Below are 14,756 nucleotides of genomic sequence, written 5' to 3' on the forward strand. Positions count from 1 at the left end.
CTGAGCACCTGTCAGCCAGCCCACGGCCCTGAGTGCCACATCCAGTCTTTTCTTAAACACCTCCAGGGACGGTGACTGCCACCTCCCTGGGCAGCCCATGCGAATATCTGATCACTCTTTGTGTTAAGAATTTCTTCCTCATGTCCAACCTGAACTTGCCCTGGTGCAGTTTGGATGTCTGAATCCATGGAAGGGTACGGTGCACAGCCGTACCCTTCTGTTTCTGTGCTGGCTCTCGGTGCTGGGTTGCTGTGTTGGGGCAAAGCTCTTGGTCCTTTTCTCTTGCAGGTGTGTTTGGCTGGCAGGAGAGTGTGGCCTGGGACATTGCTGTGCTTGGTGTTCTCTGAACATAAAGCATGTCAGGGAGGGGGGAATGGAGGCATTCTGACCTCACTGAGTTTGTCAAAGGAAGAGTTGTTTTTCTGGAGTAACTTGCACTTGAATTTCATGCAGGCCATAATTAAGGTCATGCTGCATGTCCAACTCAGTTCTTAAGTACAGGTGCATTTGAATTTGTAAATGAGGGCCGGGAGATGCTGGGGATGCCTAGGGGAGAGGGAAGACTGGAGTAAGCCTAGAGTGGTTTCGTTTTATTTCAAGGTTGATTTGCATTGCTTATGTTGGAGGAATGTGGATTTTGCTAACAATTGTAGTAAACAGTATGTTGCATTGGGAAACATTGTATATGTTTCATTTAGTAGGGACTTTCCACTAAAAACATACTTCTGTGCAATTTTTAGTGCAAATACAATGAAAGTCCCCTAGCTGTGTTGCCTGCATCTCCTTTAATATGAGCCTCAGTTCTGCAAACAAATGCCTTGCTTTGATGTTTTTGATCAGAACTATTGAGGTTACCTTGCTATCTATCACTTTTATGTAAGGGTTATGTGCTTCTTCGTTGTAGTGGGCTAGCACATGCTGTTGGAAAACTTTGAAGGTCTTGAGGGTGGTACAACTTTGTCTCATATGGTTGCTCTGCTAACGTTTATAAAGGAGACTACTTTGGCCTTGGTTAGAGATGACCTTTATTTCTGATGACAAAATTTGTTAGAAAGTCTTGAAGTAGAGAGAGCTTATTTTACCATTTGATATTTCTAAGTGCATAAAGATATCTTTTTCTGCCTCTTAATGTTTTCAATTAGTGTATATTTTAATATGGTGGGTGATTCAAGTTGCTTTGTATTCTATTATCCCAGAGTCACACTCATAAATAATTATTTCAGAAAGCCTAGGACTGCTCTGGGACAGTGGTTGTGGAAAAGGGTCATTACTCTTTCTGTTGATCTGCTGCTTAAAATCTTGGAATTCCCCAAGTTTCTCTAGTTGTAACGATGTCTCTGTTGGACTGGTTGATACAGCCATTAAATAACTGAATACTGTTGCAAGGTAAGCTATAATCCTATTTGCAGTATTTTGAACACTTTTTCTCAGTAAGCCCATTTTTGGGTTATGGTTTTAGGCTCTTGGCCCTTTCAAGAAAATAGGATTAAGACTTTTTTGAGTTTGCGTTGCTAAGATTCTGCCACAAATTTAGGAATGCCACAAGCAAATTAATGTTCTCATGACCACAATCAAGAGTGAAAACCACAGGATTTTAATTTTGTACTGGTCTATCAGCCTTTACTGTGTGGGTTCTAAAACATATTATTTTATGCTCCTTAATCAAAGGAATGTGGGGCTGCATGTATGCAGACACCCTCAAACCTGTGACTTTGGGTGTAAAGGTGCAAATGACTGCTTCATGCCCAGGAATTTTAGTCTGCTTTCAAAACTAAGGGCACTGTCAGGCTACACTGAGAAGCTGATCCTTCCTGTAAAGCTTAGTGTGGTAATAGAATGTGGGCCTCTACAGAGCAAACTTTTTTCTGTTTACAGGTAAGCTGCAGGTGTTAAAGTTGGAGAAAAGTTTTCAAGGAGGTTTTTGTTGTATTTGTTGTGTTTGTTTTGTTTTTTTTTTTCCAGGAGGTTATGCTGCCACTTTTTTGTTTTCCCTGTGGGAAAACAATGTAACTGGTTATTCTAGAAACAGTAATTCTGATCATCAAAGATGAAGTGATTCTCCCATATTCTGTAACTCATAGTTACTAGTTTCCCTCCCACACCTCTTCATGCAGGAAGATTTAGTAATGGTCAAAAGTGCTGTGATGGCCTTTACAGTAATGTTTACTTTTGCTATGAAATGAAAACCTAGAGGGTCTTTGAAATCTTACTTTTTCATTGAAATTATTTATTGGCAGAATACAATTTTTAGATCAAAGTAGAATCTACAAAAATACATTATATAGCTGATTCAGAAAAGTCTAATATTCCAACATGTATTATAATTATTATAATAATAATATGTTGTGGTCTTGATAATTTTCAAGGTGGGAAGAGTTCTGTTCAGCAATTGGAAGCACCATAAATCTGTTTTTTTTTAAATTATACAGTTGTTTCATTTATGTGACAAAATCAGAAGATGCTTTTGATAGTCAGATACAGTGTGAAAGTGTCAGAGAACCTTACTGGTTCATTTTCCCAAAATTTGTAGGAGAACTTTCTTGCTGAAGTTATTTAGCTAATTTGGCCATTGAAGTGTTCTAGAAAGAAAGCTTGGCCACTGTTAGATCTTATCTGCAAAACAATATTTATTATTAACTGAAGTCTTGTGGTGGTTTTTTCCTCTTCAGTTAACTTTCTAGCTGGATTCCAAAGACAACTTCAGTGCTTGTGAGGAATATATGTCCCAATAATGAAACCCTTGTATTTAAAAGGTTTATCTCCAATAGTGTCCCTGTTAGTCCAATAGACTGGCAAGTGCTGTCTGATGTGGTAGGCAGACAGCACTTTGTCTTCACTGGTTTTGGGCCTAATTTTTGTTTTGCCTGTTTAGAGTCTTTGTGAGAGTTGGTGACGTAAATGATTTTACTGGTGAAAGGAACAATGAAAACAAAAGATTTTTTTTCTAGCACTGACTGGCACTAACAATGTTTTCTAGCAAACAAGCATGTCTTTTTCTATAGTGAATTTCCATTCCTTAGAGCATTTCTAAAATTAGCTCTTATTTCTGGGCTATTACTTTCTATTTTAATGTTACAGTGGAAATTATTTACAATCGAGTCTTGTTTGATTTTTTTTCAGTAAGCTAGTTTTGTTCATATTTTGTTTTGTATATTAACTGTTTCTAATTGCCTGTGATTTCCTGGCCCTCCCCACTTATATCCTTTTCCTTTCTCCTTCAGGCAAATCTTAATTTTCAAAAAAGATTTTGCAAGAGGGGTTTCCCATCCTTCCAATGTAAAGGATTAAATTTCACCATGACTTTCTTTAAGCCAGTAGCAAAGGTGTTTTGTTAATCACATGGGCTGATAGCAAATAAATTTTTAGACATGTGGGACACCCTTAAAAATCAGTGGTAAGACTATTGTAGAAGATTCTTAAAGTAATGTTTTGCATACTTGCATGTCTTTTTATGCTCTGAAAAGTCTGTTTCCCCTGGTTCTTAGCTTTCAGGCTGAGACTGGTGAAAGGATAAGATGGGAAGCATACTTTCATAAAAATCTCTGTAACATTAATGATTGAGCTTTTTATTGAAAGTGGTCTTTGTCGCTGACAGTGACAAAGTGCTTTGCTAAAAGTTTATCTCACTTTGTGAATGCAGATATTTGTTATTGCTGCTTGAGGTTATTGAAATAATTCCTTATTGGATCAAATAGTGTTCAGTTTGTTCCTTGCCCTTGTCCCTTTATGGCTACTGACCTTCTTAAATTGTTTCTAGTCTTGCTGATTTTCTCATGTAGCAACTGAGGGCACATACCTGAATTGTTACTGTACTTAGTTTATGTTTGACATCAACAGCCAATTAAAATGGGTGTCGTCTTTGGTCAAAGTCAGAGAAATGATTGTGACCATTTTAGACCAAGAATTCTTGGCTGGAATAGCTTCAAGACAGTTGAATCTCTTTGTGTAAAGTAACACTTGACATACTTTTCTAAGTTGGTTTTTTTCTCTCTGCTTTGTATAATACAGTTTTTGGGTTTGTTCTCTATTACAAGATATTCAGTTGCTGTCCCTACTTAGCTTTATGTATGGCTTGTTCTGTAGCACTACTTTTCTAGATAAGAGGTTTTTTTGAAGGGAGAGGTCATTCAGGTTTTTAATTCTGAACTTCTTTGGATTAATTTAGTGTGTGACTCAGCTGTGCTGCCTAGTTTTGCATCCTGTAGTTATTCTTCTATATTCCTGCTGAATATTCTCAAATTTGTATTATTTTTCCTAAAGCATAAACACTAGAAGAAAACACAGCAGCCCAGCACTGTTCTGGTAATCACAGAATAGATCAAGTTGGAAGGAGCCATAGTGGCTTGTCTGGTCCAGCCTGTTCAAGCAGGGTCATCCTGGAGCACAGGGCACAGGTTTGCATGCAGTCAGTCCTTGGATGACTCCACACCCTCTCTGGGCAATCTGTTGCAGGGCTCAGTCCCACACCGTGAAGAAGTTCTCCCTCATACTCAGGTGGAACTTCCTGAGCATCTGTCTTTGCCATTGCCTCTTGCCTTGTTGCTGGGCACCACTGAGAAGAGTCTGGCCCCATCCTCTGCCACCTCCCTGCAGATACTGACAGACATTGATGAGGTCTCCTCTCAGTCATCTCTTCTCAAGGCTGAAGAGGCCCAGCTCTCTCAGCCTGTTCTCCTTAGAGGGGTGCTCCAGTCCCTTAATCTTCTTTGTAGCCCTCCACTGGACCTGCTCCGGAGGCTCCTGGCATGGAAATTGGATGGCAGTGAAAAAAAGAGTAACATGAAGAAAAGGGATTTTACAATTTGTGCCTCAGAAAACTTAATGAAATTTTTTAGTGAAAGTATTGCAGTGAAATTTGTGTCCATCTAGTTTTGTGTAATTCTGCAGTTGTTTTCAGAGCTGTTCTCTGATGTTACAGAAGATTATTTATGTTGAAACATAGTAATTAAGTGGTAGAGTTTCAATGTGCTCATGGAAAGGGCAGAAGTCCTCACTAAAGCAAAAAAAAAAAAAAAAAAAAAAAAAAGGAAGGCAAGTAATATAAGAAGTTGCTGTTCAAACAGCTTTTGTCTTCTCCCAGTCTTTTCTCTTGACCTCAAATGCCCAATGATAAAATGCCAGTGACTTATTTTCAAAATAAGGTTGAATACCTGGTCAGTTTTGTTCACTCAAATTTTCCTGAAGAGCTTTCAGCTAAAGGAATAAAGAGGGTTAATAATGGCCACATCTCCTTGTTACTGCCACTCCCTTATGTGTAATTTATAATTTGGCAGATTACGCTTTTTCTTGCTTTTTTGGATCTGAGCCTTGCTTAGTTTCTACAGTGTCCTGCGTCAATGGAAAAGTATTGCAGCATCCCAGTTTTGCCTCTTCCATGGCTGTGGAACTATTCTATGGTACAGAAAGGTTTGAGTGTCTTGGGCTGAGGGAGCAACCAGGTTTCCAAGCCTCTGGACTATGAAATGTTGCACAGAAAAGTCTGGCACTGCTGCCATACACGTGGTTTTCACTAGCCCTTTCTGAACAGAAATATCTGCTAGTGCTGTTCCTTGTGTTACCTTTGGGGTGAGTGCTGTGTGTTCCAAATACCTTAGGAAATTCTGTTCATTTTGGACTCAATTACAGAGCTGTCTCTCTTCCTGAGGTGAGGGTGACTAAACTTAGTGTCTCGGTATCCTAGTGGCAGTCCTGCAAGTGTGAAGAAGCAAGAACCTAATTTTCCTCTGAGAAAAGCATCAGTATATGGTTACAGGTATCTAAATGGGTAGGCTTGGAGATTGTCTGAGGTAAGTTACTTCAGTTTATAGTTCCACCTGAATTTCCATATGGGTAATCCTCAAATATTGTTTCTTTTTGGGCCTCTTAGTTGTGCAGGATGTATTTAAACTTTTTTGAGAATCTCAAAGGTCTTATTTTTTTTTTCAGCTAATTCTCATTTAATTCCAGAAGTTTCTAATAATACAGTAACTGCACCCAAGTGTCCCAAGAATGATTTAAAATAGAAACATTCTGATTATTTCACAGTATATTTTCAAAACAAGTTTCTAGATGTCTGTAGAATTATGTAGCATGTACAGATTTGAAGAGGAATTCCTCCTCTGAACTGACACATTTTCAATCACTGGGTTCTTGGAAGGGCTCCATCAATTTTACATCACTCTGCTTTTTGTGTGTGACATAAGACACCTTTGTTTTGGATTCACATTCTTATTCTGAATTTTACTTATTTTGTAGCAAGAATTGGATCAAGCAGGTAAAAGTCATATAGTATTCAGTAGTCAGTACTGTTCTGTCAGTCTCAAGTTAACCTGATTCAAATACTGCCATTCTGCAAATACTTGTGGATGTAGAATTTGAATAGTTGTTTCCCCTGGTTTTAGGGTATATTGTAGCATGTATGTTAATTCAGATTATCTGTGTCTTGTTGGGAACTTAGTTACAGAAGAGAGGGAAAGATGCTTTTTCAACTATCCTAATCACTGAATGCAGCTTGCTTTCCATTGATGTTGGAAGTTTGGATTAAACATTTTCTCTGTTTCTCTTTCATTTTCTTAAAATACTCACAAAGTTAAATGTCTGTGTTCTTAAAAATATTCTCTAAGTTCACAGCTTGGGAAAACTTGTTAGTGGCTGAGAAATGTGTTCTGAGGTCTGTTCCATGTAATGGTATGTCAGTGGTTTTAAATTACACTTTTATACAGGGTGCACAATTCTCTCATTTTGACAGTTGTGCTCTCAGACATATACTGAAAGCAAAGAGAGCCTCAAAAAGTGGTGTGAAGTGTTATCCTGTTAGTTTTTACCTGGTAGTGGGTTTTCTCTTTGATTACAGAGTACCCTAATCCCTTATTTGTATAAGATACACATGGGACTGATCTCAGCAAAGTACTTGGCTCATTAACTGCAGTCAGTCATAGCTGGAAGCCAGTGTGTGTAAGAGTTTATCAAACTAAGGTGAAGTAGTTAACTTAAAACTAAGTATACTGCTAGCTTTTCTCAGACAAAACTTCCTAAATCATTGGGGGAATTACAAATTTCAAATAAGCAGTTGAGACTACAAAATTTCACTCCCAGGATTTTTGCAGTTCATCTGTGGTTCCTCTAGAGCCACAGAGAAGTGAAACACTTCAGTTTGGTGCTGAGTGATCACTTCACTGTGCTCAGAATATAGGAAATCAGCTGTCCAGTGCAAATATAGAAATGATGAGAAAAGGAAATTCAATAGTTAAAAATATTTTAGTGGATTAGAGGCTTTTGGGCAGAGAAGAAAGTAGGGGACTAAGATTAAGGAAAGTGGGATTAAATTCTAGGGTTATCTAAGGAACAAAGTGAAATAGTGGAATGGGATTAAGGGAAGGAAAAATTTGAAGCCTAATGAAGAAGGAAGCATGGTAGATGATGAATGTGAGATGCAGTCAGATGTGAAGAGATGCATTGGGGAATGCAACTACAATTCAGTGAATGGACACATTTAAATTGGTATATTCTTGCAGTTATATTGAGTAATTTATAACAGGAAACAGTATAAATTGAAAGACAAGTAAAATAGATCATATTTTTGTATTTAGGCCAGTAAAACAACAAATATTAGCAGAATTTAGTGGTGTCCTTTTCTTAACTCCTCCCTCAGAGTTGTCTGACTGAAATACACATTGCCAAACCATTCCATCACAGTTCTAGATAGATGTAAATGGCTCTGAAAGCAGTTTGCTATTGACAGAGGAACAGTTCTTTCCAGTATGTGACAATTAAATCTCTTTTATTAACAGTCTTAATTTTTTCTGTGGTAATCATGAATTTAAGTGAATAGTTTAAGAGTTTATGGGTTTTTATTAGTTAGCAGAGATGTGTATAAGTGTCCGTTGCTTTCAGAAGCCTTTTTCTATTATGGGCTCTTGATTTACATTCTATTTTTACCAATTTCTCAGACAGAGGATCATTGATTTAAAAACTAGGCTTTGGTTTTAGTGTATCTAGAGTAGATTTAGCATTTGTGTTTTACTTTCCTATTTAAAAATAAAAAAACCCAGAACAGCAGCAAGTCTTGTTTAATCTGAAGTACTTCCAAAAGCATGTAAGCCTCTTATCATACTGCTAATGTGATACAAGAAGATACAAGAAGCCTTGGAGGCTTTTGTGCTACTCTAGAGTTGCATGTAGGTTTTTCTTGGGTAGGGTAAAAATTTATAACAAGTGTAAACTGTAATTTTTTTTAAATAAAACTGTTTTGTTTAATGCAATAATGTGTACTGCATGTTCAAAACCACGAATTTTTTATTTGTTTTCAGACATTTTATGGTCTAACATGCTGATACCTATAAGTCTGAGAACTCAAGCATGTACTTGTGATGTTTACTATATACATCCATCAGTACACAGATTCTATACTATATACTTATTAATGTTAATTGCAGAAAACTGGTTTTAGAAAATTACAACTGTCCCAAATGCACCTTGGTTTTTACTGTTGCATAAGGATCACAGAAAATATTTTTTTTGTGAGACTAATGTTGTAGTGTCCCTAAATATCATGGCAGCAGATAAATGGTTTTCATTAATTTATCATGCTGTGTTTTGTTTCCTAAAATTTGAAACTGCAAGAGAAATCCTATGTACCAAGTAGATGCTTATAGACGTACACTTAACAAATCTCTGCACGTTTCTGAAGCAAATGCTATAGACACTAACTTATTTATTTCCTAGATAAATCAGATAAATATGATTCTAGAGATGTGGAGAGACTTCAGCAAGATGATAAATGGGTTGAAAACTACTTGATTTGGCGTCATGATGTTGTGGATGATACGTTAAAGATGATTGATGAAAGCTTTCAGTGGAGGAAAGAATACACAGTTAATGGTAAGCTATGTTATACAGTGATTTTGAAGGTGTGTGTTGCTTTCCTCTTGAACTACCACTGACCTCTATATGTAGTTTCATTAATAACCTTTTGAAGGTTTGCAAGTACCACGGAGAGCTGAGCAAGAACTTTCAAAAAAGGGAAAAAGGAGAAAAAGTATTGTTTTTTATGTTGACTAATAGTGTCTCAGTTTTGTTGTGGTTTCATATGTCCATTGAGAGGGTGTTTAAGGGGAAGGAAGGAACGCAGCTATCTCTTGCTTTGTCTCTTTGCATCATAGAGTTCTAGAAAAAAAGCAAATAGCAAAAACCCCACAACAAACAGGGCTGTGTTGTTCATTGTAATAGCACTGGTCTGGTACATTAAATAAAAGATCTCATTTTTGTGCTGTGTAAATATTTTGAAGGTGAACTCTGTCTACAGGACTTCACACTCTGAAGGGTAGAGCATGGTGGGGAGGCTTCAAATATGAAAAAAATATTTGCAGCATTTTTTTCCTGTAGATTTTTTTTTGATTATTCATACTTCATAAATAGATTCTACTCTGTACCATGAGAACAAGATAGTGAGATAATTTGAAATTACTATTTGCATTAGTTTAATAAAGGCCTTGGAAAGTGGCTTATAAAGATGTTTTTGGGGGTTTTTGCTAGACTTTTCCATTTTTAGTGACTTCTGTTAAGTTACAATGTGACTATTAATATGATTACTGAAATAATATTTCATTTGGTTTTGCAGACTTGTCAGAATCTGTCCTTCCAAAATGGTTATTTGAAATTGGTGCTCTCTTTCTGCATGGATACGATAAAGAGGGCTATAAGTTATGTAAGTTATACAGAATAGACTATTTTCAGCCTTTGGTCATTGTTTTCTTTCCAGCATTTTATCTTCTTGAAAAATAAGCATTTAAAAAACAGACATAGGTATATATTGGCTACTGTTTTTTACTTAAAAAGGTAATTGAGTTATAAAGTTTGTATTTATCATAGAATCCACTGAATTGCAAGGGACCCAGCGGGTGATGGAGTCCCACTCCTGACCCTGCACAGGGCAGCCTCAGAGTCACACCATGGGCCTGACTCTGACAGGCTTGGTGATGTGACCACTGTCTTAAACAAGAATATAATAGTTTATTGGATGTTCTGTTTGAATAGGGATTTCTCTTAATCTTGAAATACAGTCTAGCTAACACACTATATTTAAAAACATTTGTTTCTTCACATGAAACAAGTTGCATTTTACTTTAGTTTTGCAACTGGAAGTAAAAGACATGGAGAAGAAATCTGGTTTTTACTACAGCTTTCCAGATTTCAGGGAGAAGAATAGTGAGCATATCTAAAGTTATTTTCATATAAGTTGTATAACTTAGATACTGTAAAGGTAGTAAAAATGGAAGCTACCCTTCATGTTATTGCCCTGAATATTTATATTTATTTTCTCACTTATTGTATAATCACTAACTTGGATTCAGACATTTTTATCAAGTCTTTATTTTGAATTATGCTTGTGGGGTTTTGGTTTTTGTTTTTTTTTTTTTCCCCATGGAAAAGCAAGTCTCTGAATGACTCATTTCTTTATTCTAGAAGAATATATACAAGGCTTTCATTTCTACAGTGTTGGTCACCTCCTGGAATTTTTAATTTTATTTTAGAAAGATCTATTGCTTTTTATATAATTCTTAATGCATGTATAAATAGTTTTTCAAAACACATCAACTGCAGTGCTGTAGTAAACCTAAGAAAAAAAGGAAACATTAATTTTACAGCAATACTTAGAATATGTGCTGAACATAGTATTGTCTGAAGACCATGTGATTTAATTTTAAATTATGAAATACTAATCTAGGTAAATAGTCTTTAAATACACAAAAAGTGCTTTTTCACTTTATTGTTTCTTCTGAGGTATAATTTCAATTTCTAAAAAATTATAGTAAAAAAAGTGAGAGATTTTGGGCACGTGAAGAGGTGTGCAGTTTTTCTGGCTCTTCAGTGGTCACAAAATCAGGACAAATATAAAATACAAACTCAGAGGTGTTAATACATTTCTGTGCATCCTCTATAGTTACTTGCATGATATTTTCTGTTTGCTTGGATGGTTCCTTCAACTTTTGTGTGTGTTTTTGTCCAAGTTTGGTTCAAAGTGAAGCATCATACAAGAGATCCTAAACAGCAACTTGACAAAAAGAAACTGGTGGCTTTTTGGTTAGAACATTATGCCAAGAGAGATCATGGAAAGCCCTTGACAGTGGTATTTGACATGGCTGAAACTGGAATCAGTCACATAGTAAGTATTTTTACTGTCTTGTCTTGATTACTTTTGGAATTATTTAACCTTTTGTTACAAGAAAAAAGGAAGTCACTGTGCAGTCCTTGACATTTAAATAACTTAACAGTCGTTGAGATAAGTGATATGGTAGAGCTTTTTCCCATGACATGAGCAGTTTCCAAAATATTTTGTTACATATTAAATTTTGTCTTCTGCAATATGCTGAAAACTTGTTTTTAGTTTGATGGCTGAGCGGGTTTAGGTTGCAAGGTTGAGATCTTGCCAATCAGTACATATTTATAGGTTTAATCTAGTAACTAAAAATATCACAGATTGTCTATAGGTTAAAAAAAAAGTATTTCTGTAGAATAATTACATTTTTCTTACAGAGTGCCATGCTGTCCGGTTATTACAGGAATGGCTGGAACTTGTATCTTTGTGCTTTTTTTTTTTTTTTTTTTTTTGTGGTGGTGGTGGTATGGCAAGAACTAATGTAAGCAAAAAAACCCCATCCTCAAACCCAACTTCAAAAGCTTGTCTATATCTGGCATAGGCAAGATTGTTAATGTTACATTGGGACCTTGCAGCTGTGCAGTACAGGGCCACCAGCTTATGGAGAGGTAATTTGACAAATAAACGTAGTGTGATTCTGTTTTGCAAGGTTGGTGCTCTTACCTGTACAGTGAGAGCTGTCTGTTCATGCTCCTACTGGAACCACAGTTTTACATAGCAGGAGTAAAGGATTGTAATAATTTCCTTGATGTGAAAGATTAATTTGGTTTGGGTTTTATGGACTATATTCTGAAGCAGCTTTTTCCCCGTGTCTTTGAGACTCCCAGAGAGAGAATCTCAGCAAGTGCTGTCTGTAACTGTCCCATTGTACAGTCTTGCTTTATAGTTAGTTTATCTCAGTATATTTTTAATGGCTATTTGTATCCATGTGGAGTAATTGATGAATCTATCCTAACAGAAATCTATGAACTATGAGCTCTCTTTCCAGAGCATGCCTCATTTGTATGTTCTGTTACTATGGACATCTACTGTATCACTTTTATATCTAGTATGCAGGAGATAATTCTGGTAGCTCATGGCTTGTTTTACCAGTTCAGGTAACTGGAATAGATGCAGTTATTGAATAGTCTGTAAAATCTGCACTTCTAATTCCAGACTTTCAGCAAAATAATGGAGCTCTCCCTCTGTTATCTGATAGTGCTGCTTTTGGATAGGCAGCAGAATAGAGAGCAGCATCCTGATTAATGGAGATTCTAATCTATCAGTGTGTTTGTAAATGAAAAATATTGCACTTGGTACAAGCAATAGACAGTTGAGATGAATGCTTCTATTAGAGGCCACCTTCTGCCTGTAAAGATATCAAGTTACTTTCTAGTTGCTGAAACCACTTAAAAAGCTTTCAGGTTGTGGGTAGTCCCTTTACACAGTGGGGTTTTCTTGTTTTTTTTTTTTTAATCTCTCTACAAATGTTTTGGTAGTGTGTTTACGTCACCCTGGGAGCTCCTTCCCCATTGTTGTTACTGGCTGAGGCTTTGGATCCTCAGCCAGAAACACTCTGTACTATTTCTGAAATTAGTAGTAGTGGTCATTTCTGTTTAAAGGACTGGGAAAAGTATTCATAGCAAGCTTCCCACCTAAGTACCTTATTGTGGCAAGGTATCTCTTACTTTATTTCTATACCTGTTTCGTAAAAACCCTTCCTTGCCCTCTACTGTGTGATACAGTTCCATCATACCTGGATTTTGCAAAGGAGACTGACTGTACTATTTCTGTATAGTTGCTCATTGGATAGAAGCATCCTGAAAATGGGTGGTATAGAAGCAGCTCTTTTGAGCACTGTCTCTGCCCACAGTTTCTCTGCATGCCACCAACTAATACTAAACACAAGAATTCTCTTCAAAGGAAAGCTATTTTTTTTCCTTTGGAAATATAGTACTGAGTGCAGTAGTATATTGAACTGTATGTAGGATAATTACTGAAGGGAAATTTCAGTATATTGAGTATTCTTCCACCTGTCAAGCTTCTCTAGTACTAAAGGTTTCTTTTTCCTGTATCTTTCCTGCACATTTTAAGTCCTGTTGATACTCAGCGGTAGTTTAGATCTTAGTTCTTGCAGTGATGAGAGGTCTATTGACTTCTTTCTCTGATAATCAGGGGAAGTGTGACCACAATCCTGCAGCAGTTTGATGGAGGAAAAAGCCTTGCATTGTGCTTTGAGGATATTTGTAGTGTATGTGAAATTTGATCATAGTTGACTACAATATATCTGTTTTGTGCTTTTCATTAAATGCCTTAACTAAGCCTGCACTTTTAATGTTTTGGCTTACTTTGCATTTATGGTGTGGCTTTGTTTTTGGTTTTTGTTTTTTTTTTTTTTTTTTTTTAGGACTTGGATTTTGTCCGGTTTATTGTCAACTGTTTTACAGATTATTACCCAAACTTCCTCAGTAAGTATTGTATGTTAAGTATTAAGCATTGTAGACTGGTGTAACAAGAGCATTTCATAATATGATAGAAGCTGGGGAAGATTGGGTTTTTTTTCTATGTGCCTTCTGGGGTAACTTCATGAAATGTGAATGTTAGTGTTAGGATATTCTTGTCCTGAAATCAATGCAACTTTGTTTTGTGAATAAACTTTACTTTCATCAAAAATCAACTCTTTTTGTGAAGTAATAATGTTTATTACTATTACTAAGCAATAGTTCTTGCTATGTTTATGCCTAGTAAGAACTATTATAAGCACATAATAGAAAGGAATTGACCTGTTTTCCTTTGCTTGTTACTTGTGTAGAAGTTTTACAAAATTTGATGATAGTTTGTATCCTTTAGGAGTCTTGAGTTGTCAAAGAATGAATGGCTCTAGAAATTTATGGGGAGCAATGGTTTATTCTGAAAATGAAAATGATTTATTCTGAAAATTATGTATACTGAAAAGGCATTTTTGTGTGCGCACTTAGAAAACTCTGTGTACTTACCTGCTATTTTTTTGATCCGTAAGCAAACACTGCATAGTTTATGCTAGCTCATATTAAATATGTTGTAAATTTTAGGTGAAAGTGTCTGTGAATGGTGAGTTTCCATACAGCAACTGCTTAAAATCTGAATATTAAATTTTGGCTTGCTGATCAAAGTTCAAAGCTTTGATCAAATATCAATCTTAAAGGCAAGAGCAACATTGTTTTTTGTACTTTGACATTCAAGAGATAAAAAAACTGGGACACTTAAGTGTTTTCTAACCTATATGGTTAAATAAAGAATATTTGGAAAAAATAGATGTACAAGATTTATTTGTTTCTTTGTGAACTAAGGAGTACTGAAAATACTTGTTAAACTTTCTTCTTCTAAGTAGCTGGTTTTCTAGGTCAGGTTGAGCTCTTTGCCTTATTTGTGAGATGAGTTATTAGTAACAAAATATCAGAAAAGTAATATCCCAGGAAGTACATAAACAATGTAAAGCTTGGAATTTTATTACCTGGTTTCCAAGCAAACAGCTAATGTTTCTAAATAGCAATTAGTTTGTACAAAATTGCTTTTACAGGGAGGTGAACATGAAGGTTTGTAAAAGTGAATATTTGCATTTTTACATGAACATTATTGCTGTACTTGCTCTTAAATAGAG

The 14,756-nt window shown here is 36.1% G+C and overlaps 1 protein-coding gene across 4 annotated transcripts in view; it reads left to right on the plus strand.

The window, feature by feature from the left end:
• Positions 1-14,756, plus strand: part of MOSPD2 (motile sperm domain containing 2) — a 32,350-nt gene that overhangs the window by 571 nt on the left and 17,023 nt on the right. For 2 of the 4 annotated variants that reach the window (XM_059839799.1, XM_059839800.1), the window contains exons 3-6: positions 8,704-8,859; positions 9,599-9,685; positions 10,989-11,143; positions 13,524-13,584. In XM_059839799.1, coding sequence (XP_059695782.1) covers positions 8,704-8,859; positions 9,599-9,685; positions 10,989-11,143; positions 13,524-13,584 — 459 coding nt within the window. Of the gene's footprint in view, positions 1-5,048; positions 5,566-5,613; positions 5,787-8,703; positions 8,860-9,598; positions 9,686-10,988; positions 11,144-13,523; positions 13,585-14,756 lie in introns of those variants that run through there. The other 2 variants (XM_059839801.1, XM_059839802.1) reach the window with 2 other exon arrangements.

This window comes from Haemorhous mexicanus, chromosome 2, assembly GCF_027477595.1.
Source record: "Haemorhous mexicanus isolate bHaeMex1 chromosome 2, bHaeMex1.pri, whole genome shotgun sequence".
Lineage (NCBI taxonomy): Eukaryota > Metazoa > Chordata > Aves > Passeriformes > Fringillidae > Haemorhous > Haemorhous mexicanus.